This window comes from Schistocerca cancellata, chromosome 5, assembly GCF_023864275.1.
Source record: "Schistocerca cancellata isolate TAMUIC-IGC-003103 chromosome 5, iqSchCanc2.1, whole genome shotgun sequence".
Taxonomy (NCBI): domain Eukaryota; kingdom Metazoa; phylum Arthropoda; class Insecta; order Orthoptera; family Acrididae; genus Schistocerca; species Schistocerca cancellata.
The window spans coordinates 464,738,062-464,764,560 of NC_064630.1; the positions used below are offsets into that span (position 1 = coordinate 464,738,062).

General features: G+C 44.8%; 1 protein-coding gene across 2 annotated transcripts in view; it reads right to left on the reverse strand.

The window, feature by feature from the left end:
- The window catches only part of LOC126188119 (SPARC-related modular calcium-binding protein 1), an 805,467-nt gene that overhangs the window by 216,922 nt on the left and 562,046 nt on the right, over window positions 1–26,499 (reverse strand). For both annotated transcript variants that reach the window (XM_049929592.1, XM_049929591.1), the window contains exon 3: window positions 2,350–2,571. In XM_049929592.1, the coding sequence (XP_049785549.1) occupies window positions 2,350–2,571 (222 nt within the window). The remainder of the gene's footprint in view (window positions 1–2,349; window positions 2,572–26,499) is intronic.

Genomic DNA, 26,499 nt, shown 5'->3' on the forward strand with positions numbered 1-26,499 from the left:
CATCTCGTCAAAATCAGCGTCACCTTGGATAATTGAGATGAAATTATCTTCCAAAACCATCAGTTAAAGTTCGGTAGTCATCGTGCCATCAAGGAATATCGCACCGATTATTCCGTGCTGGACATTTCACAGTGGCCGAGCGGTTCTAGGCGCTGCAGTCTGGAACCGCGCGACCACTGCGGTCGCAGGTTCGAATCCTGCCTCGGGCACTGATGTGTGTGATGTCTCTAGGTTTAAGTAATTCTAAGTTCTAGGGGACTGATGACCACAGAAGTTAAGTCCCATAGTGCTCAGAGCCATTTGACCCATGTGAACCACATTTCACACAACAAAGTCACCCGTTGAGGGTGAAGAGACTTCTCGATAACGAAATGCAGGTTATTAGTCCCCCAAATGCGCCAATTCTGCTTATTGACGAACCATCAAAATGAAAGTGGTCTTCGCCGCTAAACCAGACCATACTAATTTCCATCATACCTCGTGGCCAACCGTGCGATTTGAACGACCTAAGGCAAATCGTTCACAAGTTATGACGATTTTATTTCATATGGTTCAATAGCTGCCACCCTGGAACTAACCGACCACTTCCGGTTATCCTGGGTCAACAAGCTCCAGCGCAATGCTACATGGTTGACATTTTTATACTGATGTCCAACATCTGGCAGTACTTGCGCATGATGAAAAGACTGAACACTCAAAAATGCATTCACGTGGTTTCCACTGGGGAAAAATATCTCTGTGTCAGCTAAAAGTTAATGTACATACACTGCTGGCCATTAAAATTGCTACACCACGAAGATGACGTACTACAGACGCGAAATTTAACTGACAGGAAGAAGATGCTGTGATACGCAAATGATTAGCTTTTCAGAGCAGTCACACAAGGTTGGCGCCGGTGGCGACACCTACAACGTGCTGACATGAGGGAAGTTTCCAACCGATTTGTCATACACAAACAGCAGTTGACCGGCGTTGCCTCGTGAAACGTTGTTGTGATGCCTCGTGTAAGGAGGAGAAATGCGTAACATCACGTTTCCGACTTTGCTAAAGGTCGGATTGTAGCCTATCGCGATTGCGGTTTATCGTATCGCGACATTGCTGCTCGCGTTGGTCGAGATCCAATTACGGTTAGCAGAATATGGAATCGCTGGGTTCAGGAGGGTAATACGGAACTCCGTGCTGGATCCCAACGGCCTCGTATCACTAGCAGTCGAGATGACAGGCATCTTATCCGCATGGCTGTAACGGGTCGTGCAGCCACGTCTCGATCTCTGAGTCAACAGATGGGGACGTTTGCAAGACAACAACCATCTGCACGAACAGTTCGACGACGTTTGCAGCAGCATGGAGTATCAGCTCGGAGACCGTGGCTGCGGTTACCCTTGACACTGCATCACAGACAGGAGCGCCTGTGATGGTGTACTCAACGACGAACCTGGGTGCACGAATGGCAAAACGTCATTTTTTCGGATGAATCCAGGTTCTGTTTACAGCATCATGTTGGTCGCATCCGTGTTTGGCGACATCGCGGTGAACGCATATTGGAAGCGTGTATTCGTCATCGCCATACTGGCGTATCACCCGTTAGATGTGTTACGACCCGTGGCTCTACCCTTCATTCGATCCCTGCGAAACCCTACATTTCAGCAGCATAATGCACGACCGCATGCTGCAGATCCTGCACGGGCCATTCTGGATACAGCATGCTGCCCTGGCCAGCACATTCTACAGATCTGGTCAATGGTGGCCGAGCAAGTGGCTTGTCATAATACGCGAGTGACTACTGTTGATGAACTGTGGTATCGTGTTGAAGCTGCATGGGCAGCTGTACCTGTACACGCCATCCAAGCTCTGTTTGACTCAATGGCCAGGCGTATCAAGGCCGTTATTACGGCCAGAGATGGTTGTTCTGGGTACTGATTTCTCAGGATGTATGCACCCAAATTACGTGAAAATGTAATCATACGTCAGTTCTAGTATAATATATTTGTCCAATGAATACCCGTTTATCATCTGCATTTCTTCTTGGTGTAGCAATTTTAATGGCCAGTAGTGTAATTGTATCCAGTGGGTGTGAATCGGATACAAACGAAAAATGGTGGCACTGCTGGTATGGCAAACTGATATTTACGATTACCGAACAAATGCCGAAACATGACCGTTATTCAGAAGTGAAATAAAGGTATCGGTTTTAATCGGTCGGCTTTTTCTGTCCCCACATTGTATCTGCCGTCTCGTAATAACCGCTGTTCCCCTAAAACAAAAATTGTAACCCGTAGCGCCTGATGTTGAGGAAGTTAGCCGTGTTAGGTAGTGAAACAGGGGAGGAGGGCGAGGTGTGGGGCTCACCGTGTCCGCCGTCGCAGCGCGGCGGCCGCTCCTTGGGCTGCGTGGTGCCGGGCAGCAGGCGGCCGGCCGGCGTCACGCACCAGCAGTAGCCGGTGGCGTCGTGGCACTGCACGCGCGCGTACGTCCCGTCTGGCTCGCACCGGGGCACGAACGGCGCCGGTGTCTGCGGCGCGCGCGACAGCCCCAGCGCGAACTCGCGGTCGCTCCAACACAGTCGCGCGTCTGCCGACACACAAGCGCACCGTCAGCACGCACACATCAGCACTCCAGACAACAAGTAACAGGTCCTTTGCTTTTTACGATTTACATAAACCATCTGGTTGATGGTATTGACAGAGGCCTTAGACTATTTGCCGATGATGCTGTAGTCTACAGGAAAGTAGTACCACAAGAAAGCTGTGAACAAATCGATGAGAATTTGCAGAAAATAAATGCAAGGTGTAATCTCTCAATATTAGTAGGTGTAACCTAATGCGTATAACAAGGCGAAAATCCCCATTAATGTATGAGTACAATATAAATGATCAGTCTTTGGAAGCAGTAACATCAGTCACGTATCTGGGTGTCACTATTCGACATGATATCAAATAGAATGATCAGATTACACAAGTAACGGGTAAGGCGAACTCTAGATTGCGGTTTATTGGTAGAATCCTGAAGCGATGCAGTCCTTCAACAAAGGAAATAGCTTACAATACGTTAGTTCGTCTAGTTTTGAAGTACTGTTCGTCTGTATGGGACCCTTACCAGTTGGGTCTGATTCAAGAGATTGAGAAGGTCCAAAGAAGAGCGGCAAGATTCGTGACTGGTACATTTAGCCATCGCGAGAGCGTTACAAATCTCATTGAAAGTTTGAAGTGGAACACACTTGCATATAGACGACGCGCTAAACAGAAAGGGCTGCTCACTAAATTTCGAAATTCAATCTTCACCGAGGATGTAGAGCATATATTATTACCACCAACTTTTAAATCGCCTAATGATCATCATTCAAAGATAAGGGAAATTAGAGCTCGTACTGAGGCGTTCAAAAAGTCGTAAAACCCTCGCTCGATCCGCGAGTGGAACAGAGCGGGGGAAATATGACTTTGGCGCGAATTGTGCCCTCCGCCACACACTGCTTGGTGGATAGCGGAGTATATATGTAGATGTAGAAATTAGTCCTCGTCAGGCCACGCCACTCTATTACGAGCAGCCGTCTTAGGCCGTTTGCAGATGATGCCGTCGTTTATCGTCTAGTAAAGTCATCAGGCAATCAAAACAAACTGCAAAACGATTTAGAAAAGATTTATCGTCTAGTAAAGTCGTCAGAAGATCGAAACAAGTTGGAAAAAGATTTAGAAAAGATATCTGAATGGTGCGAAAATTGGCAATTGATCATAAATAATGAAAAGTTTGAGGCATCCACATGAGTGCTAAAAGGAATCCATTAAACTCTGGTTACACGATAAATCAGTCAAATCTAAAGGCCGTAAATTTATAACTAAATACCTAGGAAATACAGTTATGAACAACTTAAATTGGAAAGAACAGATATCAAGCGTTTTGGGGTAGGAAAACCAAAGACTGCGTTTTATTGGCTGAGCGCTTAGAAAATTTAATAGAACTTTATCCATTCTGGATTTGGAACACTGCGACCGTCTTGTTAAAGGTTTCAGGAATTACTGCAACCAATCGCCGTTTTTCCTTCAGTCTTTATTTATTCATGACCGGTTTCGAATCGCCTGGTGATTCATCATTAGATGATACAACTTGGTTTGGAGTATTGTGGGGGTCGTGATCTGTGGCAAATATAGAGACGAAAAAGTGAGCACTGTATGTGGGAAGAATATTGAGATTGTAAGATTAATTTGATGGTATTACTCACTGTTTTTATTCTTGTGGCAAGCACTGCTCTGGAAAACATAATGTATGCTTTCCAGTATCGTTAAATAGTAAGTGAAACCGGTACTTTTCCACCGATGGCGACAAAACAAAAAATGTGCAACGAAAATCTCTGCCTCCACAAAACTCTTTGGTGACAACAACAGCCACATTCTTTGGTTTGTTTATATTTTGTAAAGTATGTGGGAGTCGCCATCGGTGGAAAAGTGCCATCCTTAAGTTCATCTACCTCGTAGTCACCGTTTTATTTGTGCTACCTCTCATTAGTTTCGTTTTTCTTCGATTTAGACTCAATCCGTATTCTGTGTTGATTAGACTGTTCACACCGTTCAATACGCTCTGGGGCTCTTCATCACATTTACTGAAGATAGCAACGCCTTCAGCAGCTCATTGATACTTTTTTAGCAAGAGTTTTAATCCCACTCTTGAAACTTTCTGAACTGCCGTCATTGCTTCTTTGATGTACGGATTGAATAGTAGTGGTGAAAGACTACATCTTGTCTTACACTTTTTGTAATCCTACTACTAATTTCGTAGTCTTCCATTCTTACTGTTTCCTTTAGGCTGTTTGCAATCTGTGTATTATCGGTCTTTCTCTATGGCCTACACGTATTTTCTTCAGAATTTCGAATGGCGGGCGAGGCAAGGAGAGCATAAAAAAGGAGATTAGCACCTTCAAAGAGGGCATTCATGGCCAAAACGAGGCTACTAGTATCGGCCTTAATTTGAGGAAAGAATTTCTGAGAATGTACATTTGGAGCACACCAATGTACGGAAGATGGACAACCAGGAAAAAAGAGAATCGAACCATCTGACACTTGGTGCTATAGAAAGATGTTGGAAATTAGATGGACTGTTAAGATAAGGATTGAGGTGGTTCTCGGCAGAATCGGCGAAGAAATGGACATATGTGGAACACTGGTAAAAAGAAGGGAATTGATCATAGCGCATCTGTTAAGACAAGGAAGAATTTCCACGGCACTAGTGCGAGCTGCAGTGGGTGTAGGGGAGGTCAGAGATCGGAATACATAAAAACACAAACAAATAATTGAGGGCTTAGTGTGCGAGAACTATTTCCGCAATCAGTCTGATCTGAATTACGTACACAAGTAAACCACAAAAGAGACACTATAGACTTAGAAACGGCATCAGGAAATTTCACTGACTTATTAAGTTACTTAGCTCTATAGCCCATCTACTAATCTTCAAAACGTCATGTTAACATCATGAAAGGGGAATTTTTCAGGTATAAATATCTTGGAAATGCTAGATTCGAGAGTAGTCTGAGAAAAGAGAAAAAGATCACCAAGACAAAATGTCCGGAACATCGCAAGGTGCAGGACAATGGTAGGTCAAACACAATGGGCATTAGAAATTAAATGTAAAACGAACAAGATCGACATACTTCTAACAGCACTCAACAACTAGGAAGTCTGCTCAGTAGCTTGTTAGCTATTTGCAAGTCTGGATTGTTATAATATTCTTTTCCTTCTAATTCGTTGACTAGTTCCCTAGCAGTGTTATCCATATTGCTAAAGCGAGCTGAATCCGATGTTATTATCGAGTTAAAGATTTCCGAAAGCCATATGTTTCCAATACACCACTGACAGCGACGCAAAAGACAGGAATAACAAAACGCACCGAGGCCTCTTGTTGCACAGTGTTCTGCCAAGGGCATGCAAGAACAAGTTTTCTGTTGTTACGAAATCTTCATTGTAAGTAAAACACGAACTGTGTATTTTCCTGTTGTCGACGTTGTAGCTGAAAAATATCTGTTGGACTTAGCGAGCATTATACATGAATTACAACATGCGCTTATACTTTTCACGTCTTTTTCCTGCTGGATCCTAAACTTGGGCGGACGCTGGTCCACAAAGATTACCTCGTGTTTAAAAATACATTCAACTAGCTTTTCAAGTGTTTACATATGTTTGCCAAGAATGAGGAGAAACGATACGATGCCCAAGATGAAAAACGAGGAAGAATAATTCACACTGTTGACTTACTCTTGCTGCAGTTCGTGTGCTAAGATCTCAGTTAGCACCCTATTTCAGGTAATTACAGAAGAACAGTCATACTTCAACGAGATTAAGTTTTATTTCGGATAGGATTAATGGTAAAAAAATGGTTGAAATGGCTCTGAGCACTATGGGACTTAACATCTATGGTCATCAGTTCCCTAGAACTTAGAACTACTTAAACCTAACTAACATTAGGACATCACACAACACCCAGTCATCACGAGGCAGAAAAAATCCCTGACCCCGCGGGAATCTAACCCGGGAACCCGGGCGTGGGAAGCGAGAACGCTACCGTACGAATTAATGGTCAAACGATTTGTATAGATACACATCTAACACGTTTCTCCGGGTGTCTGTGGAACATTTAGCGTCCACATATCCTGCTACACATATGAAACCAAAATTTGCTTCCTCCGTCAATGTTCTATTCACGAGATCGATGGATGTGGTTAAATGGTGTAATTCCCTCTACTTTTCTCCGTCAGTCGTGAGTGGAAAAGAATCAAAGAAAACAATATGAATATCACGGACGATCTGTCTGCCTCAAATTGCAAAATTCATTGCAGCAGTTTCCATACCAGAAATACTACCATATGTCGACCTGATAGTTCCATTTGGTACTTAGGTACTTCCCATTTGATTAGTCACTTACATTTGACTTTTTCCATCTGCTGGAGTCGAACGCTTATTTTTCTAAGGCTGGAACAATTACGAGATGCCAGCGAAAGAGATACGTTGCTCCATTTTGACTTAGGCACAAGAATATGTTGCCCTTTGGGGAAAGCAGTATAATTAAAAATACGTTTTTTTGGTAATTCTGATACCCTTATTCGAAACAATAACTATTATCTTTTTAGTTAGGTGCAACAATAATTCATTTCGTAATTGTTTTATCTTAACTGCTTTTCTGCCAGTGCAACACTTACATGTGTGGCAGCTGATTTAACATCAGATGCAGTAATAAATTTTCCAATACCTTCAGGAACTCTTCAAGCTGTTTTATACAAGGTACTTTATTAATATATTCCTAAATTATATAGCATCAATTAAAAAAATTCAACTTTTTTGATGACTTATCGCCCTGAAGAGATTTGAAGCATTGGTCTTTATCTCTTGTTACTTCTCCATGAATGTGCGTGTGGGGGCCGGGGGGGGGGGGGGAGGGGAAGGGGGTGTTAGGGGGGATAGGGGTAAACTTACCAGAACTATTATTTGGTCGATTTCATGAAGTATTTAGCCACATACCACAATAAAGAAAATCATTATCGAAAGTAAAATCTAACTGTAAATCTGCGGTTAGAATATTAAACCTCTTGACAAGGCCCTGGCTTACACTGAAGCAGAGCCACAGTCTGGTTCACTGTTTGTAGCCCAAGTTTTTACTAATTACATGGTGAAGATTGGTACTTGTGAGAATGCTTTGTGATAGTATAACGTAGGTGCTAGTGCTACTCGCAAGAATTACTGAACTGCGAAGATGCATTTCAAGCTCTCACAAGATCTGGAAAACTCTGGAAAAAAGACTTAATAACTTAGGAGGTAATGCAACGGACTGCAAGTAAAATATAGTCCAGCGGCAGAGGCCAAGGCCACAGGACGCGCCTAGAGCGGTGGCAGCAGTAGTAGTTGTCTGCTACACAGTAATTTAGTTTAGTTCGTTTTTTTCTTTACATACTTCCGCGAAGAAGTGAACTATACTTAGGTGTTTTACTGTGTGGACTAGTGTTTAGAAAATTATTCTAAGTTTTCGTTTTCGTGTAAATCTTAGTGCATATCCCTGTGTGAGGCTCCTTTCTCACGTAATTTCTCGCTGTCAGAAGCACCACGTCACGTTCCTACGTTTAAATGTTGTCTTACTACACAGAATATACACTGAAGCGCCAAAGAAACTGGTAAAGGCATGCGTATTCAAATACAGAGATATATAAACAAGCAGAATACGGCGCTGCGGTCGCCAACGCCTATATAAGACACAACTGTCTGGCGCAGTAGTTAGTTCGGTTACTGCTACGACAATGGCAGGTTATCAAGATTTAAGTGAGTTTGATCGTGGTGGCACGAGAGATGGGACACAGCATCTCCGAGGTACCGATGAAGTGGGGATTATCCTGTACGACCATTTCACGAGTGCATCGTGAATATCAGGAATCTGGTAAAACATCAAATTTCCGACATCGCTGCAGCCGGAAAAAGATCCCGCAAGAACGGGACCAACGACAACTGAAGAGAATCGTTCAACGTGATAGAAGTGCAACCTTTCCGCAGATTGCTGCAGATTTCAATGCTGGGCCAACAACAAGTGTCAGCTTGCGAACCATTCAACGAAATATCATCGATATGGGCTTTTGGTGCCGAAGGCCCACTCGTTTACCCTTGATGACTGCACGACACAAAACTTTAAGCCTCGTCTGGGCCCGTCAACACCGACATTGGACTGTTGATGACTGGAAACATGTTGCATGGTCGGAAGAGTCTCGTTTCAAATTGTAATGGGTGGATGAACGTGTATTGGTATGGAGACAACCTTATGAATCCATGGACCCTGTATGTCGTGAGGGGACTGTTCAAGCTGGTGGAGGCTTTGTAATGGTGTGGGAAGTGTGCAGTTCGAGTGATATGAGACCCTTGATATGCCTAGATACGACTCTGACAGCTAACACGTACGTAAGCATCCTGTCTGGTCACCTGTATCCATTTCATGTCCATTGTGGATTCCGACAGGCTTGGGAAATTCCAGCTGTACAATGCGACACCCCACACGTCCAGAATTGCTACAGAGTGACTCCAGGAATACTGTTCTGAGTTTAAACACTTCCGCTGGTCACCAAACTCCCCAGACAACATTATTGATCATTCTGGGATGCCTTGCAACGTGCTGTTCAGAAAAGATCTCCACCGCGTCGTACTCTTACGGATTTGCGGACAGCCCTGCAGGATTCATCGTGTCCATTCCCTCCAGCTCTACTTCAGACATTAGTGGAGTCCATGCCACGTCGTGTTGCGGCACTTCTGCGTGCTCGCGGGGGCCCTGCACGATATTAGGCTCGTGTACCAGTTTCTTTGGCTCTTCGTTGTAGTTTAGATCAAAGCAATGGAGTTAGCATACTTATTTTCTGTGGTAGGTTTTGGGTAGGCGGAGTTTCTAGTAAACAGTAACTGTTGATATATCCATTTTCAGTAGAGAAATTTATATCTGTTTTAAGATTTTGCGGATCTTGCTGTCTCTTGCTACAGTGAGAACGCTGCAAAGCAGATTTTGGTTTTAGTTTATTCTTCTCCTTATATACTGCGTACGTTCGGATAATTCTCTCTTTTGCGGGGTCTGATAGTACTTTCCAAGTTCATCTTGATTACTTTGTTTGTATTTACTGACGGCTCATATCAACTTTTTAAACATTTTTTATATGGATAGGAACTGTGCTTTTGTAAACGGACATAAGAATTGGTTGCTGTCTGTAAACAGATAGAAGCTCCGTTGGCCGTCGTTGACAGGGTTCTGGAAAAGGCTCAGAAGCTGTGGCAACATCGTGGTGCCGTTGACGAGACCTGCGAAGCATTTAGTACCGTTGAAATCTCCCGGTGACACGGTTGTTGCTGCGTTTTCCGATATGGAACATTTGGCCGGTCTGTCTTCATTCGAGAATGAATGCAGACAGTGGTGCGTTCTCATGTTACTGGGCGGAAGGCAAAGAGAGGGAACGGACTGCACAGCTGGGTCCTTACGCAGGTTCGAGGTGCTACCCAGGGTTGGTAAAACTTCTGAGCCAGGACGGGATGCCTCTCCTGTTGGGTCTGCGGCCGGTTTCCTTGCCCACTCCGAAGAAGTGCGGGGGGTTGGTATGCTAGTCACCGGGAGCTCCATCGTTAGGCGGGTGATGTAGCCCCTCAAGGAAATAGCATATAGGTTGGGAAAAAATGTCAGTGTGCACTTTGTATGATTGCCGGACGTGGAGACCCTGCCGGCGGCTATTGAGCGCACTGGGTGCAACCGCCTGCAAATAGTGGCACACATCGGCCCGAATATGCCTGCTGCTTGATTCCGAGGCCATCCTCGGCTCCTTTCGGCGGATGGCTGACTTGGTGAAGGGAACAAGCATCGCACGCGGGGTCTGATCTAATCTGTCTATTTGTAGCATTATACTCAGGCTCGATCGCGGTCCTCTGGTTTGGAGCAGAGTGGGAGGTCTACACAAGGCCCTCAGACGACTCTGCAGTGGTATCGGAAGCGAATTTCTCGAACTCTGCTGCTGGAAGGAGAACTGTAGGGTTGCCTTTAATAGGTCAGGCGTGCACTGACGTCAGGAAGCGGCTACGAGAGGAGAGTAGCTGAGTACGTGTGGTGTGCACATTTTTTTTTTTGCTAGAGAAGCCCCCACCCTCCTAGGGTTCAGAGACGAATCGTCTGCCGAAATCGAGGTTACGTCAACTACAAAGTTTCCAGAGAATGCTTGTCCTCGCAGATCGGATATAGAAAACGTTAATATTAGTAAACTGCAGGTGCATCCAAGGAAAGATTCCAGAATTAGTAGCGCTTGTTGAAGGTTATAATGTCTAGATAATATTAGGAACAGAAATCTGATTGAAACCAGAAGTGAATAGCAATGAAATCCTAAGTTCAGACTACAATATTTATCATAGGATAGGTTAGTCGTCAATGGTGGCGGCGTATTTATTGTAGTAAAGAACTCGATAATGTTAGCGAGCTTATCAGGGATCCCGAACGTGAATTGATCTGGGTGAACTTACGCATCGAATGTCGATCAAAGATGCCAGTCGGATCCTTTTATAGATCCTCTGGTTCAGGAGCTGTAGTGTTAGCACGCTTCATAGAGAAATTACAGAAATTGTTAATAATGTCGTAATTGGGGTGAGGGGGGGGGGAGTGACTTCAACTTGCCCGGTAAAGATTGGGATAGTCATGCGATCAAAACTGGTGCCAGAGGCAGGGGTTCGTGTAACGTTATTCTGAATGTTTACTTCGAAAATTACTTTGAGCAGAACCAACTCGTGAAGATAACGTATTACACGTCCTAGCACAAACAAACCTGAGTTTATCGAATCCGTTAACGTAGAAGAAGATATCAGTGATCGTAAGGCTGTGATAGCAACTATAGCTATAGATTTTACGAGCAATATTAAGAAAGATAGGAAGACATTTTTGCGTAGCATGAGTGACAGGATACCAATTGTACAGTGTCTGAATAGTCAGCATCAAATGAGGAAGAAGATGTAGAGCACAAATGGAAAAAAATCAAAAGATTCGTTCAGTATGCTTTAGATGGTTCAAATGGCTCTGAGCACTATGGGACTTAACATCTGTGGTCATCAGTCCCCTAGAACTTAGAACTACTTAAACCTAACTAACCAAGGACATCACACACATCCATGCCCGAGGCAGGATTCGAATCTGCGACCGTAGCAGTCGCGCGGTTCCGGACTGAGCGCCTAGAACCGCAAGACCACCGCAGCCGGCATGCTTTAGATAAGTATGTTCCAAGCAAGGTCATAGGGGATGGGAAAGAATCACCGTGGTTTAATAGCCGTGTTAGAAAACTGCTCCGTAAACAATCTTAAGGAAGTGTAACTCATCCACGAAGGTTCAAATGGCTCTGAGCACTATGGGACTTAACATCTGAGGTCATCAGTCCCCTAGAACATAGAGCTACTTAAACGTAACTAACCTAATGACATCACACACATCCGTGCCCGAGGAAGGATTCGAACCTGCGACCGTAGCGGTCGCGCGGTTCCAGACTGAAGCGCCTAGAACCGCTCGGCCACGCCGGCCGGCCATCCATGAAGGAAGTGGCTTACAAGACGATTGTTCGACCGATTCTTGAGTACTGTTCATCGATATGGGGTCCTTACCAAGTAGGGCTGATACAAGAGACAGAGAAGGTCCAAATAAGAGCGGCGTGGTTCGTCAAGGGATCTTTTAGCCGGCGCGACCGGAATGCTCAACAAACCTAATCGGCAGACATTGCAAGAAAGGCGTTGTGCATCACGGAGAGGTTTACTACTGAAATTTCGAGAGAGTTCTTTCCGGGAAGAGACGGACAACATATTAATTCCTTCCACATACATCTCACGTAATTACCAAGACGATAAAATTAGAGCGAATACAGAGGCTTACCGACAATCTTTCTTCCCAAGCGCTACTCGCGAGTAGAACAGGAGAGTGTGGATCAGTTAGTGGTACCAGAAGTGTCCTCTGCCACATACCATTAGGTGGCTTGACGGGTCTGATGTAGAATATAGGTATCTATGACCGTGTATTGAATTTAACTGAAACAGTGCGCAGCAGAGACGTTCACTGGAAGTGAAACTCCTCTGGCGTGATATCCAGACCAACACCTAATGTGACCACGTAACCATAGTCGACTGATTAATTTCACTTTTAATCACAATAATAACGTTTTTAAAAATAGCTAATGGAGACCAAACCATGACATTCTATATGAAGTAGAAAATACACAAAGGTTAGAATGCGAAAATAATAAAAACCCACTGACGATGGCGAAATTATGATCGTAACTAGCCCAGGAATAGAACATGAAGAGTTTGCGTCAAAAAAGACCGAAAATCTAAAACAGTTTTCCTGTTGACCTGAACTAACCGGAAGGACAGCTGAAAAGCACAATGGTTTACAGAAATCACGGAAGACTTAAATCAAGGTTACCGCACAGCAAGAAAATAGTTCCGGAAAAAAATATTTTAATTTCTAATATAAACATAAGTATTAGTAGGTCTTTTCGGAAAGTGTTAGTTTTGTCTGGAGTAAAGCCTCGCACAAAATTAAACGTGGACGATAAACAGTTCTGACAAGAAGCTTTTAAAATGTGGTGCCGCAAAAGAAAGCTGAAGATTAGAGAGGTAGATTGGACAACAATAAGGAAGTGCTGAATCGAACTGGGGAGAAATTTATGGCACAACTTGACTAAAAGAGGGTTTTGGTTGACAGCACGCATCCTGAGGCACCAAATAGCACCAGGTGGGTACAATTAAAGTGCAGCTGCTCACAGAGGTCCAGTTATTGTACAGGAGCGAAAGTTGGTAGATATTCTAGCGCGTAAACGCGCAACTGATTTATGCCTGGAAAAAATGGTTTACATTTTGGCCACCATACGAAAATCTGGCGTTGTGAATGCAAGAAAGACATACGGAATGTTTGCATACGTAATGGATTAGGAATGCGACGAGGACTGAAAGCTCGAGGAAGTGAGACAGGCATAACGTTGATATTATTAACCACCGCATACACAGCATGTTCAGTATGACCATTGGAGACGTTGTCGGGATGCTATACAGCGGCAGATTTGCATCTGGTGGCCAAAATTGGAAATAATTTTTTTCAGCGTAAATCGGTTCGGCATTAGCGTATTAGAATATGTACCATGTTTCGTTGGCATAACTACAGCCCACACTGGGTCTCTGTGAGTAGCTACGCTTTAATTATAATCTCCCAGTAGTTAATTGGGTAATGTGGACGAAAGAACGTGTGTTTTTGTAGAGGGAGAGCATTCAAGACTTGGCTGCAGTAAACAGGTGCAAGTAGATTTCGGTTGCAGTACTTGTGCAGGAGTGAAAAAGCTTGTTCAGAATAGACCAGCATGGAGAGATGCAACAGACCAGTCTTGTGACTGAAAATCACAGCAATACAATAGCAGTACAGGGACTCGAACCTCACTATCTCCTGCATTAGAATTCAGTGTCATAACCACACCGGCACTGTACTTGATTTGCAATACTACGAAGAACCCGTTTCTATGAGAGTTTTTTTTCAAGTAGTCGACTTTAGAGCTGAGAATGAAGCAAAACATGAACTGGTGCGAAAAACGTAAGGATGAAAGTAACTTCCACAAAATGTGTCAGCGCCAAGTAATACAGCTCGATGGTACCCGTACTACACAAGTAAAGAGCTGATACAGTATAGTACAGAAGGTACATGAAAGAACTACGCAATGAGACGAACAGAAATGATACTTTTATTCAAAGATGACACTTGGGACACTGAAGTCACTGCGATTGACACGGTCCCTAGGATATTACAACAGGTGGTACATGGTTCATAATTAGGTGTGTGAGATTAGCACAGGCGACTATTCATGTTGCTCTACAACGTGCTCCCATGTTGGCCATAAGTTTGGGAAGGAGTTCTTCTGGTCGGGCCTTCCAATCCTGCACCAGCGCTGTTCACAATTGCTGGATCGTCGTTGATGCACGTGAACGTGGCGCAGTACGTCATCCATAACGTATCCCACACATGCTCCATGGAAGGTAAGTGGTGGGAATAGGCAGGTCAGTCCATTCGCTGAACGTCCTCTCGATCCAAGAGGGCTTCTGTCTGTGGAGATCGACGCGGTCGCGCATTGTCATCCATAAAAATGAAGTCAGGGCCGAATGCACCCCTGAAAAGCTCATGGGACAGGAGCACACTGAGACAACAACGCTGATGGGTCAGTGGACCGGGTTCAAAGCTTTAGGGGTCATATATTCCAGACATGGTCAGTCTGCCGGCCGGGGTGGCCGAGCGGTTCTAGGCGCTACAGTCTGGAACCGCGCGACCGCTACGGTCCCAGGTTCGAATCCTGCCTCGTGCATGGATGTGTGTGATGTCCTTAGCTAGGTTTAAGTAGTTCTAAGTTCTAGGGGACTGATGACGTCAGAAGTTAAGTCCCATAGTGCTCAGAGCCAATTGAGCCATGGTCAGTCTGGGGCCGATCTGCATTCTGAGGTAACTGGAGAAAACTTCACAAGCCAAGATCGTTGAAAAAACATTTTATTGGATGACTGGTTTCGACAGAGCTATGCTGTCTTCACCGAAACTTTGCTTTTGAATTTCTACAACATATTACCCATTAGTCTTACAAGTAGCTTTTCAGTGCGTATGGACACTCCACCACGATGAAGAACACTATACGTCGGCATGTGACATATACAGGTATTACACTGAAGCGTCAAAGCAACTGGTATAGGCATGCGTATTCAAATACAGAGATATGTAAACATGCAGAATACGGCGCTGCGTTCAGCAACGCCTATATAAAACAAGTGTCTGGCGCAGTTGTTAGATTGGTTACTGCTGCTACAATGACAGGTTATCAAGATCTGAGTTTGAACGTGGTGTTATAATCGGCGCTCAAGCGATGGGACACAGCATGTCTGAGGTAGCGATGAAGTGGGGATTTTCCTGTACGACCCATTTCACGAGTGTACCGTGAATATCAGGAATCCGGTAAAACATCTAATCTTCGACATCGCTGCGGCTGCAAAAAGATCCTGCTGGAATTGTCCAAGTCCGTCGAATGCACAAGGATATGTATGGAAGCAGGTGACCAGACAGGATGCTTATGTGCCTGTCACTTGTCAGAGTAGTATCTAGACGTATCAGGGGTCCCATATCACTCCAACCGCACACGCCCCACACCATTACAAAGCCTCCACCAGATGGAAAAATCCCCTGCTGGCATGCAAGATCCATGGATTCACGAGCTTGTCTACATACCCTGTAAGTAGGCTGTTTATGTTTTCTTATCGGCAACGTTACGTAGCGCTCGGTATGAAAATCACTGGCTGTGCTGTGTGCAGTCTGTGGCTAGTTTGCATTGTTGTCTGCCATTGTAGTGTTGGGCAGCGGCAGCTGGATGTGAACAGCGCGTAGCGTTGCGCAGTTGGAGGTGAGCCGCCAGCAGTGGTGGATGTGGGGAGAGAGATGGCGGAGTTTTGAAATTTGTCATGAACTGCTATATATATTATGACTATTAAGGTAGTGGGGAGAGAGATGGCGGAGTTTTGAAATTTGTCATGAACTGCTATATATATTATGACTATTAAGGTAAATACATTGTTTGTTCTCTATTAAAATCTTTCATTTGCTAACTATGACTATCAGTAGTTAGTGCCTTCTGTAGTTTGAATCTTTTATTTAGCTGGCAGTAGTGGCGCTCGCTGTATTGCAGTAACTTGAATAACGAAGATTTTTGTGAGGTAAGTGATTTGTGAAAGGTACAGGTTAATGTTAGTCAGGGCCATTCCTTTGTAGGGATTTCTGAAAGTCAGATTGCGTTGCGCTAAAAAAAAAATATTGTGTGTCAGTTTAAGCACAGTCGTGTAAAATAGTTCTAAGGGGACGTTTCAACCCGTACACGTCTATCGGCTCGATACAATTTGAAACGAGACCTGTCCGACCAGGCAACATGTTTCCAGTCATCAACAGTCCAATTTCGGTGTTGACGGGCCCAGGCGAGGCGTAAAGCTTTGTATCGTGCAGTCATCAAGGGTACACGAGTGGGCCTTCTGCTCCGAAAGCTCATATCGATGATGTTTCGTTGAATGGTTGGCACGCTGACACTTGTTGATGGACCATCATTGAATCTGCAGGAATATGCCCAAAGGTTGCACTCCTGTCATGCTGAACGATTCTCTTCAGTTGTCGTTGGTCCCGTTCTTGCAGGATCTTTGTGCGGCCGCAGCGTTGTCAGAGATTTGATGTTTTACCGGATTCCTGATATTCACGGTACACTCGTGATACTGTCGTACGGCAAAATGCCTACTTCATCGCTACCTCGTAGCTGCTGTGTCTCACCGCTCGTGCGCCGACTACAATACCACGTTCAAACTCACTTAAATCTTGATAACCTGGCATTGTAGTAGTAGTAACTGATCTGACAACTGCGCCAGACACTTGTCTTGTAGAGGCGTTGCCGACCGCAGCGCTGTATTCTGCCTATTTACATATTCTGTATTTGAATACGCAAGCCTATACCAGTTTCTTTGGCGCTTCAGTGAAGACGACAATGAGCGACCGCATTGTACAGAGCAGGCGGAGGAGTTCTCTTGGAAGGAGACGATATATCGGCGAAGGAATTGGCCTAGCCGTTCCCTCGTCTTAAATCTCATCGGACACATGTGGAATCCGTTGGGAAGACGTAATACAGCACGGACACATGTACCAATGACGTCCAGCAGTTGTCAGCCGCCCTGGTGGAGGTGTGGAACGTTATACCAGAGGAACCTTAGCAACCACGTTGCAGAGCCTGCATTGCCGTTACAAACGCTATTAAGAACCAAGTACTGCCTTATTTTAATATTCAGGTGATTATCTTAAACCACGGTTAGCTCAGTGCAATTACTACACTCCTGGAAATGGAAAAAAGAACACATTGACACCGGTGTGTCAGACCCACCATACTTGCTCCGGACACTGCGAGAGGGCTGTACAAGCAATGATCACACGCAGCGGACACACCAGGAACCGCGGTGTTGGCCGTCGAATGGCGCTAGCTGCGCAGCATTTGTGCACCGCCGCCGTCAGTGTCAGCCAGTTTGCCGTGGCATACGGAGCTCCATCGCAGTCTTTAACACTGGTAGCATGCCGCGACAGCGTGGACGTGAACCGTATGTGCAGTTGACGGACTTTGAGCGAGGGCGTATAGTGGGCATGCGGGAGGCCGGGTGGACGTACCGCCGAATTGCTCAACACGTGGGGCGTGAGGTCTCCACAGTACATCGACGTTGTCGCCAGTGGTCGGCGGAAGGTGCACGTGCCCATCGACCTGGGACCGGACCGCAGCGACGCACGGATGCGCGCCAAGACCGTAGGATCCTACGCAGTGCCGTAGGGGACCGCACCGCCACTTCCCAGCAAATTAGGGACACTGTTGCTCCTGCGGTATCGGCGAGGACCATTCGCAACCGTCTCCATGAAGCTGGGTTACGGTCCCGCACACCGTTAGGCCGTCTTCCGCTCACGCCCCAACATCGTGCAGCCCGCCTCCAGTGGTGTCGCGACAGGCGTGAATGGAGGGACGAATGGAGACGTGTCGTCTTCAGCGATGAGAGTCGCTTCTGCCTTGGTGCCAATGATGGTCGTATGCGTGTTTGGCGCCGTGCAGGTGAGCGCCACAATCAGGACTGCATACGACCGAGGCACACAGGGCCAACACCCGGCATCATGGTGGGGGGAGCGATCTCCTACACTGGCCGTACACCACTGGTGATCGTCGAGGGGACACTGAATAGTGCACGGTACATCCAAACCGTCATCGAACCCATCGTTCTACCATTCCTAGACCGGCAAGGGAACTTTCTGTTCCAACAGGACAATGCACGTCCGCATGTATCCCGTGCCACCCAACGTGCTCTAGAAGGTGTAAGTCAACTACCCTGGCCAGCAAGATCTTCGGATCTGTCCCCCATTGAGCATGTTTGAGACTGGATGAAGCGTCGTCTCACGCGGTCTGCACGTCCAGCACGAACGCTGGTCCAACTGAGACGCCAGGTGGAAATGGCATGGCAAGCCGTTCCACAGGACTACATCCAGCATCTCTACGATCGTCTCCATGGGAGAATAGCAGCCTGCATTGCTGCGAAAGGTGGATATACACTGTACTAGTGCCGACATTGTGCATGCTCTGTTGCCTGTGTCTATGTGCCTGTGGTTCTGTCAGTGTGATCATGTGATGTATCTGACCCCAGGAATGTGTCAATAAAGTTTCCCCTTCCTGGGACAATGAATTCACGGTGTTCTTATTTCAATTTCCAGGAGTGTATATTTGAATAAAAGTTTCATTTCTGTTCTCCTCATTGCGTATTTCTTTCAGTTACCTGCTGTACAATAGTGTAGCAATACTTTCTATGTATGGTCCAAGTTTCATCGAGCTTTGTTATTTGGCAGTGACACATCATAATAAAGTTACTTTCGCCCTTAAGTATTGCAAAATGGCTCTGAGCGCTACGGGACCTAACATCTTAGAACTTCTTAAACCTAACTTACCTAAGGACATCACACACATCCATGCCCGAGACAGGATTCGAACCTGCGACCGTAGCAGCCGCGCGGTTCCAGACTGTAGCGCCTAGAACCGCTCGGCCACTCCGGCCGGCTTAAGTATTGCACACCAGTGTGTTTTGCGAACAGTGTATGAAAACAAGTAATCGCTCACAGTGGCATAATATTTGCTTTGTTAAACTATTATCGCCAGTCCTAAACTTGTATCGTTGTTCAACAGCGTGGTTCAGAGCTAGTTCATAAAGCAGAAGCGTGGAAGCATGTGACGCAGCGACGTGTTCGCAGGTGTCGTGGCGCAGGCTCCAAAAGCTAACATTAAAGGACGTAAATATTACTGATTATGCGATGGCAAATCACGGCGTAAAAACGACGCGTCGCCTCGTTAAGGTTTGGGAACGCAATAATGCGTCCAGTTTAAACACAAGCGATGTTTCACTGACAGCCACGCAACGTGTAATTTCCCGCGTGTTGTTGCTCGCTTCTTGATCGTGAGAGTTACAGAGCCTCGTCATTATCTTATTGCGAATGGAGATGAGAGCAGCAAAAATTAAAGATGCGAATAACAAACCACGCGTCAAGCTGCTGACAGCGGTACGCTGGGTGCAAAATTTCGATTCTGCCAAGGAGTACTCATCTTACAAGCAGAACGATATGATGATTTCGAAGAGAAGACGTCGAATAAATCAATGGTATTGCTAATGTCACAGATTCATGAATTATCGCGCTGTTTTCTAGATGCGTAAGGCACTTCCGTGACCAGTTTTACCTCCGATCATCCATGGTCTACTACTTTCGAGAAAGCTGTTTACAAGTGGTGAGAATAATCAACACTTGTACGCATTAATACATGCACACAAGAAGAAATAATTTTTAGACGCAATTAGCAAGCTATACGTGGTGCTACAATAAAGTAATGAGACGGATGTGAAAAAAAATGTTGCTTACTGTTTTAGTCAAGTTTAGTGTAGTCTCCTTCAAAGTAGTTCCCTTCTGATTGCACACACTTTTTGCAGTGCTTTTGCCATTGATGGTAACATTTCTGGAACTCATCTTCTGTAATATCCTCCAAGACCCTCGTCACAGCTTTTTGAACATCTTGTGTTGTTTGAAAATGGTGTCCCTACACCGCCGTTTTGACTCTTGGAAATAGAAAAAAGTCGCACGGAGAGATATCTTGTGAATAAGGTGGCTGTGGTAATACTAAAATTTGAGGTTAAAAATTGCTGTACTAACAGAGCAGTATGTGATGGCGCATTATCGTGATGCAGAATCCAATTATCAGCAATGTTGGCACTGACATGAAGAACTCTTTTACAAAGTCTTTCTAAAATTTCTTTGTAGTAATATTGGTTAACTGTTTGTCCAGGAGGCACCAACTCTTTATGAACAATTCCCTTGGAATCAAAGAAGCACACAAGCATGCATTTCACTTTTGACTTTGACATGCGAGCTTTTTTTGGTCTGTGTGATCCCTTTGAACACTATTGCGAACTTTGACGTTTTGTCTCTGGATCGTACTAAAAAAAAACCAACTTTCATCACCAATGATAACACGGCTCAACAATTCTCGATTGATTTCCGTTTGCTCTAATAGATCGGCTGCCACATTTTTCTGTGTTTCTCGCTGTTGTGGTGTGAGATTTTTGGGAACCATTTTTGCTCAAATCTTTCTCATACCAAGACCTTCAGTTATTATAAGACGAACCGTTTCTCGATTGGTGTTCAGTTCTTCTGCAATCATTTTCACGGATAATCTTCGATCAGATCGTACGAGTTCACGCACCCTGGCCAAGTTGACCTCCGTCCGTGGGGTTGATGGTCGTCCACTGCGGTCTTCATCTTCAACATTCGTTCTGCCTTCACTAAACATTTTATGCCAACGAAAAACTTGAGCTCTTGACATAACCTCCTCTCCAAAAGCCTTCTGAAGCTTACTGTAAGTTGTCGTCACGTTTTCACCCAATTTAACGCAAAAAGAAATGGCAGACCATTGTGCTATATTATGCAGTTCCATTTCCGTAACGAGAGACACAAACACATGTTAACTTATTGCAGCACAACTCACGACTGACCAGTTGCATCAATGTGCTGCTTAAACTAGAAGCAGCTTATAGCCTAAGGTCAAAGATCTTGTGCCTATGCAAGCCTGCAGGGTTGCCACATCTCGAAAAGAAAATCAGTCTCATTACTTAATTGTCGCAACTCGTACTTATCATTTTTACTCTCACATTTTAAATTGTTGTGTACATAGTTCTGCATAGTCAGCGCGTACACAACTTTCCCACTAGAGCGCGCCCCGCTACGCACAACAGCGCAGGCACAGCGCTTGTCCATCTCCGCACTACGAGATGGCGCTGTCTTAGAGACGAACCAAATTCTGCTTCCGCTGATCCGCGTATTAATATGTAACGCAGCCAATGAGACTGCTGCTAACGTAGAACCTTTTCTCCTTGCGGATCACACTCGCGCAGTGATACCTGAACGCGCGAGGTATTATAACGAGTGTACAGACCTCCGATTAGTCAGTCTGCATTAGTCTATAGTCAAGTTTCAGTCTGCGCCTAATAAGATTATCATATTCCTGTACATAGCCATGAAGAGAAATGTATAGACACTTTGTCAAATATCAGAGATATGTGAGAATAAGATTAACATACCAAGACCAAAGGAACTTCAGATTGTCAGTTGTAAACAGCATCCAGACTCAAGTTATATAATATCTATGATTTTTATTATTTTAATGAATGTGCGTGAAAATTAATCCAGTTCTGTTTAAAGTTGGTCACCGTCAATCTGCTACTCTAAGCATGCAAGTGGCATTTCTATCGTCTGACCTAACGGCAGAAGATAAACATGCCACGATAAGACCACGAGACATATTGCTGACACTCGCCTACTTCGTTAGAGCGACAAGTCAAATAATCTGATGGTGTGTGTACCGAAGGTCTTGCAGTACGCGCACCACATAAATAATATTTAAATTTAATTTTTAGATTTCAGTTCTGTAACTGGCACACTACATCTTTAATAATAATGCTAAAAACTGAAAAAATCCGTTTCATAATTGTATAGTTTATGCCTATACTTCCAAAAGTTATGCATATCCGTGGATGCAACCATTCTCTTTGGAATTCTAAAAGAACTAAGTCTTAAGGGAAAAGTCAGTAGAATGGTGTACACCATCCTGTATCAAATCCATAGTAAAGTTTAGAGCACAAGTCTTAGAGAGTTTCTCCATCAACACAGAAGTGACACAAAAAGACGGTATTTCATGTATATTATTTAAGTGTGACCTGTAAAAAATTGTTAAAGAATGGTTCTCTACTAGCAAACACCGGATTAAGCATGAGGATCAAAGCAGCCAACCCGTGCCTGGCGTTTCCCTATGATCTGACCTCACTGGTGAACAACGTGCAAGAGGCTTCAATGCAACTCGAAACGCTGCATTTAACAGCATTGGAGACAGGTTTATCGAGCTACGACGGATAGACCAAATTCATTAAAAATATTAAAGGCAGTCCTAGAACGCCGATATTTTGCGCTACGAAAACCAAGAAATATCTCGAAGAATGGATCTCAAATGATATTAGTGAAACGGTAGCTCTGGAACAAAGGAAAATAAAACTAGGTAGGGCATACTACCCTTGCAGAAAAATGTACGCCTCGAAACACCTAGCGGTGAATATGAAACTAAGACATTGTCACACAGCAGTCCGACCGTCAGTTTTCTACGCGGCAGAATGTCTGTCCCTAACCAAGAAGATCCCAACGAGATTCCTCGACTTAGAAAACTCCTTCAAAAGACAGTGGCACTGAGGATCCTACCAGAAGGGACGGATGCTGCAAAACTAATCGTTAACTCTATCAACAGCAAGAAAACCTCGCTGATGCCATCAGGAGAAGACGACAAGATTTCTATTAGCACCTGTATAGAGTGGACCCCCTTAGGCTGTCCTGTATAATCTTCAAAGTAACCCACTGGATCCCTGTGGATCAAACAAATAGAGAAAGATCTTGCAGAACTTCATATTCCACGAGATATAATAACTAAGAGAGGTTACTATCATTTAGCTATTAACAACCAGACCCTTCCTAACGTCACTTACAGACCACAGTGAGACCAGGAAATGGTCCGAGGTAAATGATGGAATACTGAGTTGACAGGAAAGCTCAAGGTACCAACAAGAAGGCAAGAACAAAAGAAGTGGCAGACGACAACAGCACAACTAAATTACCGTGCTTCACTAGTGGCCCAGACAAGTTAATAAACTGTGTTTGAGAACCTTAGAGAAAACTGATAGGTCACGCTTGACGAAGGCAGAACCAGCTATCATCTGCAAACACAACAGACCTCCACCCAGCCTTCCAATGACCTCTCGCTTGACATCACTGAATTCACAAATGGTGAAAAGGTGGTGGTGTGGGGAATGCACCCTACAGGACGTCTGGCTCAGAGCTGTCCTTGAAGTAACCGATTTGTAGCAGTTCATTTTGTCACTATGGAGCCAACTACTGCTCAGATTGCTGCTGCGGATGCAGTAGTGCCACGTGACCATCCGGAATTCGGGCGCCTTGCGACCGTACATTCCCACGACCACCGCTGCCAGCAATCATGTACAGTGGCTACATTCCTGCCAAGTCTTTCTGCAGTATCACAGAATGAATATCCAGCTGCTAGTATCCCTGTTACACGACCTCATTCAAATTCAGTGAGCTGCTGATAATAGCGTCTTTGTCGCCTTAAAGGCGTCCTTGACTAACATCAACTCACCACGCCCTTTCTTAAAGATAATTAACGCACGTACGTTGCAGCGTGTATTTAAAGCAAGCCTGATTTGCATCCTCATAGTGGTAGTACTGACCCCACTCTTTTGTTGCTGGCGTGAAATTTGAATACACATAATGTTTCGTACGTAGAAACATGCCTACCAACTTTCGTTTTTTGTCGCACAATTCCTTCTCAGTGTTGCGATTTGTTTTGGTCAGTGTATACACCATGATACTGTCATTTGGAAGTTCCTTTTGGAATTAATTTCTATATGAAGGATATTTTGGCTGATTAGGGGTCACCGCTGCATAATCTCTTCCCTTACCTTCGTATGAAACGTGTAACTTGTCATTCCACTGATACCTAATTTTGGCCTCAATCGCACGGAGATAGTTTACCGTACTTTATTCATATGCAGTACACAGTTTTCTTAGTTCAGGCATGGACTTCTTCACTGCCATTAATTCCACTGTGCCCAAAGTCCACGCCGAAAACGGTTTTGTTCTGCACTGAAAGTCGCTATGCTTCTTCTAAGATGCGGTACACTAGGTAATTGCCTTGTTGTTCCTGTGGCGCTTTACTATCATTAGCACCATTCGCGAGTCTGGTAATATAATAGTGTTGTCCAAGAGAGATTTGGTGCAACTGACTACCTCTGGAAGTTCAGCTATAACGACGGATGCTGCTGCCAGAAGTTTAATCTCGCCTTACCGTCGCGTCACAAATTTTAAGTATGCCCTGCCTACCCCAACGGAGTTCTTGGACTCATCAATAAACACAGAAGAGCCAAAACACTGCCTAACGATAGAGGGATTACCGTTTGGTGGAGCTGCGGACAAGTGACGGAGTAAGGAAAATATATAAGTGGAGGAGAGGCGAGTGAGGAATCATTCTAGCGACGATATGAGCCGAAAGTGGGAAGATCTTTCACGTAAGTGACTTCGACAAATGGAAGGTTCTTATGACCGGGCGCCTGCCACGAGCATCTGGGAAAAGACGAAGCTGGTCGGCTGCTTGCAAGCTACTGTCCTGAGCATCTGAGCAAAGTTGCTGAGGGAAGATGAAAAGGCGTCCAGGTGTTGGACGTCGACCCCGCATCACAGGTGGGACGCTTGCTCTCTCTGTAAAGCACGGCCGGCCTGAGTGGCCGAGCGGTTCTAGGCGCTACAGTCTGGAACCGCGCGACCGCTAGAGATCTGTTGCAGCTCTGGCGAAGAATTCCGGTGCAGGAGCTCACAGTTCAGCGCTTTGAAGCAGACAATCCTTGTGTGTTCCCAAGTTCCCCCAACGATGTAATCAATCACAGCTTCAGTGGACACGCGATCATCGAGCAGGACCGTGCGTGCAAAGGTGTCACCCGCCCGGTATTGTTCACCACGTGCTAGAGAAGTATGTGCCTGGCAAAAATGTAGGAGAGGGAAAGGATCCACCTTGGTACAAGGTTGCTGATAAAGCAGAGAATTTTGCACAGCCATTTTAAATATAGTCACTGCCCCGATGACAAACAGAAATTATGCGAAATGAAAGCAGCTGTCAAAAGGTCAATGAGAGACTCTTTTAACGAATTTGAAAGCAATATTTTATCTACAGATTCTAAAAATAACCTCAAAAAGTTTGGTCGTACGTAAAATCTATGAACGCTACAAATAATTCAATACCTTCTCTTGCTGGCAGTAAGGGTAATGTAACGGATGATGATAAACAGAAAGTCGAAATTCTAAACCTAGCTTTCAAAAACTCGTTTACGGTAGAGGACTGCAGCACCATTCCCCCTTTCAGTTATCTGACAAACGCAAGGATGGCTGACATAGTGTTTAATGTATCTGGGATCGTAAAACAGTTAGGATCCTTCGACGCCAGGAAGGCATCTGACCCAGACGGTATCCCAGTAAGATTATGTTGACTAAGCTACAAATATAGCACCATTCTTATCCATCATCTATCAGAGATCATTGGAACAGCGGAAAGTTCCACGGGACTGGAAGAAGACCCAGGCCATAGCTATCTATAAAAAGGGTAGAAAATCGGATGCACATAATTACCGGCCAATTTCACTGACATCGATTTGTTGTAGAATCATGGAACATATTTTGTGTTCAGACATAATGACCTTTCTAGACTCTGAGAAGCTCATCTGCAGAAACCAGCACGGTTTTAGAAAACAGCGGTCATGCGAGACACAGATGGCCCTCTTTGTGCTTGACATACAACAGGCTACAAATACCGGCTCCGAGGTTGATGCCATATTTCTCGACTTTCGAAAGGCGTTCGACTCGGTTCCGCAATGTCGCTTGCTCCAAAAAGAGCGCGCTCACGGTCTATCCATGACATATGCGGTTGGATAGAAAGTTTTCTAACAGACAGAGAGCAGTAAGTCGTTCCCAATGGGGTGACTTCAACAGAAACAAGCGTAACTTCAGGATTGCCCCAAGGCAGCGTAATAGGTCCTCTGCTTTTTACGATTTACATAAACGATCTGGTTGATGGTATTAACAGCGGCATTAGACTGTTTGCCGATGATGCTGTAGTCTACAGGAAAGTAGTATCACACAAAAGTTGTGAACAAATCAATGAGGACTTGCAGAAAATAAATGCGGGGTGTAATGACTAGCAGTTATCTCTCAACATTAGAAAGTGTAACCTACCGTGTATAACAAGGCGAAAATCCCCGTTAATGTACGAGTACA